At 31.1% G+C, this 6,126-nt stretch overlaps 1 protein-coding gene across 1 annotated transcript; it reads left to right on the top strand.

The window, feature by feature from the left end:
* Nucleotides 1–2,315: 2,315 nt before the first annotated feature.
* On the top strand, nt 2,316–5,151 carry LOC145042390 (rop guanine nucleotide exchange factor 1-like). The gene is made up of 5 exons (XM_078990791.1): nt 2,316–2,914; nt 3,198–3,314; nt 3,405–3,943; nt 4,037–4,390; nt 4,550–5,151. Exons 1-5 carry the CDS (start codon nt 2,587–2,589, stop codon nt 4,958–4,960), a joined length of 1,749 nt encoding a protein of 582 aa, XP_078846917.1. The 5' UTR covers nt 2,316–2,586; the 3' UTR covers nt 4,961–5,151.
* Nucleotides 5,152–6,126: the final 975 nt, after the last annotated feature.

Consider the following 6,126-nt stretch of genomic DNA (forward strand, 5'->3'; position numbering starts at 1 on the left):
AACATGTTTGAAAAATGTTTGGTTTCTTTCAAAAGCATAGAATTTCAGATTACAAAAAAAAAAAAAAAAAAAAAATAAAAAATAAAAAAAAAATCAGATGCAAGTATGCAACTATTTTTTTCGTTTATTGTTTTAGTTTTAGTCCACCTTGTATAATATATAAACATAACTATTTGTATGTAGCTTTGAAGACTATGATGTATTAAAAACCATTTTAACTTAACATGTTGGATTCTATTTTATCATATGTTAAAATATATTATTAATAGAATTTTCACCACCATTTTGACTATTCTTCTTACTTTAAGAACCATGGGAAGAACGCTTATAGGGCCAAAGGGGCCATGGCCTCCCTGTTTTTTGGGTTACTACATATGGTTATGGGAAAGTTACTATATTATTTATTATTTTTTTAACTAAAACTGCATATGTTGCATTTTTGTGCTCATCAAGGCTTCACAAAAATTTGTAGTTGGTTCTTTTGTACTATATTATTATTATAAATAATTTCTTATTCCTTAAACATCAAGTACATAATATCTAATGAATCTATACGCATTCCGTACTTATATTCGGAATCTATAAACACATACACAGAAAGTTAACCTACTCGTTAGTTAAACCTAGTTAAAAACCAATATTATTTCCATGTAATCAATGCAAAAACCTTCACTACTAAAAACTTGTGTTAAATTTACCATAAAAAGGATTTTTTTTCCTTCTAAATAGTTATTGTATTAATCAAGTTTATATGCTTTTATGCATCCATAGATGAAAAATATATATTAGGGCTCGAACTTGCAAGAAGTTCTTATCTTTATGCAATTTGCAAATATGAAAACTTTAATGGTGACAAATTTATAAATTTATTCGGATTAACTTTTGTGTGTGTGTATATATATATATATATATATATATATATATATATATATATATATATATATATATATATATATATATAAACATTGTATATACATATAACAATGTTAATTTTCATCATTAGTATTTACAAATGGCATTGCCCCTAGAAGAAAATGTGTAACGGGTTTTAAGACACATCATTCCTGGAAGCAAATTTACGTAACGGCATGAAAGTTGAAAATCCACAATTTTTTTTTCAAATTTGGTAATCAACATATATTTAATATATGTAAAAAGGTAGCAAACCGTCAATGAGTTTTAATGAATTTCACATGATATTTTCATTGATCTTTCTAAAAAACAACATTAAATGATGATCAACCTAACAATAAAAATTATAAAGGTTTTGAGCATTTGTCTTTGCCATAAAAAGCACATAATAATTTTACAATATATAATGTTCTTTTATTTATTAACAAAATTTATCATATTTTGTTATATTTTATCTTATATGAATTTACCGATCAAATTGGTACAGTTTATAAAATTGGTTAAAAAGTTCATTGAACGACCAACATATATTCAAATAAATGCAACATTACACATCATTATATACTTCAATAATATAGTTATTAATAATATCTAAATTTTAATTATTTATAATTATTAATAGCAAAAAAAACTTATGGATCAATTCAAACCGACATGATACTAATTTCTATAAATTTTTGTAAAATAAACCAACAATAATTTTATGTATTGATGTTTTATGTAAAAATGTTAGTTTGAGAATTAATAAGCACAACAAAAAAAATGGTTGAAAACTTGAATATATATAATTAATCCATTGTCTACCACCCCCACAAGCACTTGGTCCCACCATATGACCATTTCTGCCAACTTCAATGAAAGTGCATAAGTAGGTACCTTCTATTTAACCCTCGTTTTATTATATCTAAATGCCAATAAATAAATTGTATATAATAAAAATTTTGCCTTCAAAATGCTTATCTTAAACTAATTTATGCTTTACAAAGTTTAATTCGATAGGGTTACTTTATTTGTAAAACCGAAAATAAATTTTTGTCATAGCTAAATAGTTAATCGTTAACATATATAAATATAAATACTATTACAATCAAATTCTTTCCGTTCAATATATTTGTTTAACTAATTAATATAATAAGTTTATAAACTTTAATTATCTTATGCAAAAAAATTATCAATATAATTGAAAATTTATAACTTAACGTTAAATGATTAAACATAAGATTACATAACCTAAATTTTATTTGTACATTAATAAAGAATAATTAGTAATAACCGGAGGATGTATATTGTACAAGTATGAAACAAGAAGGTCTAATTTTTGAATTAAGCATAAATGAAGGCTAACAAATAAAAATAACTCTGGTAATATATGTAGTGATGTGAGAAAAAGTATCTGTGTGTTGTTTGCATTATACTCCTTCACTCTACTTCCACAGCTTTATATCATCTTCTGCCCCCTTTCACCTTTTTGTCGGTCTCCACCACCACCACCGCCGCCGACACTGCTACCGCCGGTCAGTCACCAACACCACTACAGCCACAACCACCAGCAATTTATATCACATTTCAGGTAACGTGTAATATGGTTTACATCGGCCAAGATTTGATAGGGTAACTTGATAAGGTTTAAAACTTTAAATCGAGACGAGAAAGTTCCAAATTGGATTCGTTGAGATGGCTGCGAGTGTTTGTTCCTCGGAGGAAGACAACAACCACAACAATATCTCTAGTAGTAGTGGACGATGCTGTGAGGAGGAGAGTTACAGTCTTAGTGCTGACATCAGTGAGTCTGAGAGTTCGAGCGGTTTCTCCGGCTGCCGTTATAACGATGGCGCTTCTTCTAGTTCATTGAAATCGTCGTCGTTCGCTGCTTCTAATTCGGTTTCCCGCAATGATTCTATTTTCCCGATGCCGTTCACATTCCCGCTGATTAGCGGATGCGATGACGTTATGATTTGGGACAAGAAGAATCCTCAGAAACAGCCTGATGCCGATTTATCTGGTTAGTCTCCATTGATCTTTTTCTATTCATGTGTTCTATTGCTTTAACAACTGTTCCTAATGTCACTCCTAAATACAAATCGATTCGAATAGTCAGATACAATATTAGGGCACGGATAAACTCACATATATTTGTTTCTAATTCTCTCTCCCTATGCATTCGTCTTGACTATTATCAAGAAAAATACCTCGGTTTTGAGCTCACATTATGTTACATAGAGGCCATTTCACCAATTTCTTCAGATTATCGTAATAATCCTGTTCAAATTTCAACGACCTTGTAGAAATCGATATGATGAAGGAAAAGTTCGCTAAGCTGCTGCTTGGAGAAGACATGTCTGGAGGGGGAAAAGGTGTCTGTACAGCCCTAGCAATTTCAAACGCCATAACAAATCTGTCTGGTTAGTGAGTTTTTAATTTTCTTGCAATCACATTATATCTGTTTTTCCTTATTTTCTAATTACGATCTGTTTCTGATTGAATCATGGAAGCCTCTGTATTTGGGGAGCTATGGAGGTTGGAGCCATTGGCACCTCAAAAGAAGGCAATGTGGCAAAGGGAGATGGAATGGCTTCTATCAGTAAGCGACTCCATTGTAGATTTTGTTCCTTCAATACAACAATCTCCATCTGGTGGCTCTTATGAAGTAATGGCAACACAACCAAGGGCAGATCTGTCTTTAAATCTTCCAGCTTTAAAGAAGCTCGACTCCATGTTAATCAGTATGTTAGATGGGTTCCACAATACAGAGTTTTGGTATGTTGATCGAGGCATAGTTTTAGCAGAAGGTGATGATCATGAAGCATTTCCTTCTAGAATCTGTGGTGGAAGACCTTCAATTAGACAGGAAGAAAAATGGTGGTTACCTTATCCAAAAGTCCCTCCCAATGGATTATCTGAAGATTCTAGAAAAAGATTACAACAGTGTAGAGATTGCACAAACCAGATTTTAAAAGCAGCTTTAGCAATTAATAGTAATGTTCTCTCAGAAATGGAGATTCCAAATGCTTACGTGGAATCCTTACCCAAGGTAAATGCTTTTATATGATCAATAAACTTTCCCATTTTCTAATGTATTATTTATTATTTCCAATTGGTTAATGATTAATTAATAATATTACAGAGTGGAAAAGCGTGTTTAGGTGACATCATCTATCGCTACATATCTGCTGAAAAATTCTCTCCCGAATGTCTTGTTGAATGCTTGGATTTGTCATCTGAGCACCACACTTTGGAAGTTGTGAATCGGGTTGAAGGAGCAATTTATGCATGGAAGTTGAAAGGTCACAAAAAGAATTCAAGTCATTTGAAACAAAAGCACTCATCATGGAGTGGGAAAGTTAAGGGATTTGTTGTTGATGGTGATAAGAATGGTTATTTAGCACAAAGAGCCGAGTCATTACTTCATAGCTTGAGACTTCGGTTTCCTGGCCTTCCTCAAACTTCATTAGACATGAGCAAAATTCAATATAACAAGGTATATATATATATGCTAATAATAGCAAAAATACATTTAAGGTAGAATTTTTAAAGTAAAAGAAAAAAAAATTGAATGTACAATGCTATATGTTAATAAAAAAACGTTTTAATGTCCACACTAATCTAAAAGTATATTGTTATTTCTTGCATTTTGTAGGATGTGGGGCAATCGATACTCGAAAGCTACTCAAGGGTAATGGAAAGCTTAGCATTCAACATAACTGCAAGAATCGATGATGTCATCTTTGTAGATGACACAACGAAGCAATCTCTGACATCGAAATCTCTATCGACATTCAACCGAGGGGGTCTTGGGGGCCGCCCAATTCAAAAGCGAATGTCCCCGAGCCCGTTCTCAATCAACCACACGCCGTACTCCTCCCCATTTGCAACCCCAACGTTTTCCACATCGCCAACCCTAATTCGTAGCCCTACAAGAGCACCAACACCGATCAACAATAGCAACACTGAGACCTGTAAACTTGAAGTCCCTAAGCCTCGGGACCTTGAAAAGCTATGGACGTTTGCGCAAAATGTGAATTCGGAAAGTGTAACGGAAAGAGATTGATTGGGGGGGGGGGGTAGGGTGGGTTGTATATGTGTTTAGGAATGTAGTTTGCGGTTTTTATGGTTGTCGAGGGATCGGTGAAAGGTGATGGTGTTGGTTTTGTTGTTATGTTGGTTGTTGTTTTCCATTTCGGAAAATAATATTTGTTAGGATTTTTCTTACCACTTTATAGTAAGTTTGAGGTTTAATCACTATATTTTACTTTCGTTAGTGAAAGCCACTTTAAGTTTTTGCAATTTTTTTATTTTTTTTTTTTTTATTTTTTTTTTTTTTTATCGGTCGTTTTGATTTGCTATGTTCTCTATGGTTTGTTATTTTATATCTATCATATAGAAAAAATTCTATAAAATACTGACGTAACCCATTCTGAGAGTTTGATTCACATCTACGATCTACCCCGTGTCTTTTTTTCTCTTGACATCCTAGTTTTTACTTTTATAAAACTTACCCAACTTTCAATTTCCTTTTTACAAATTTGGTCCAAAAATTGTAGAATTTTTAGCCCAATGTTTTTTTTTTTCTCCATACAGTTTTAGTCTAACTTATAATTGTTTTTACGAATTTGATTTACTTTACAATTTTAGGGCATTGTTATATTGTATTTTTGAATTTGGTGTACTTTGAAATTTTACTTTTTTACAAAGTTTTACAAAGGAATTTACGTCTTTTTATCTTAATTTTTTTAAATTTAAGTTATTTTTATTTTTTATTAAACATTTTCTTAATTTTTTTTATAACTTCATACTACAAATTTGTCCAAACATTTTATACAAAGTTTTCTTTTGTACAACTTTTACATTTTTTTTAAGAAATCATTTGTATAAAATTAGTTTTTTGTATCTTTGTTTTTTATGTATATATTTTAAAGATTTTCCCTTTTTACATATTTGTTTCTATCCGTGTTTTATAAAAATTTCCGTTTTACAACTATCTATTGTAAATTATGTTTTGTGAGTTCTACATACGTAATTTTTGTCATCCGAAAAAAATAATAATTACACCGTTTAATGCTTTCACCCTGATTATCGTTATATTACAAGTCTCTTTATTCTCATATTCCGGTATAATTCTCGTGTAAGTGTATGTTTTGGAGTTTCGTGATAAAACGACTCAGAGAAATTGGGATTGTTGTTGGCTCTTTAATCTTTACCCTTTTAAACTATCTG

Source organism: Lactuca saligna, chromosome 4, assembly GCF_052625555.1.
Source record: "Lactuca saligna cultivar CGN05327 chromosome 4, ASM5262555v1, whole genome shotgun sequence".
Classification (NCBI taxonomy): Eukaryota; Viridiplantae; Streptophyta; class Magnoliopsida; order Asterales; family Asteraceae; genus Lactuca; species Lactuca saligna.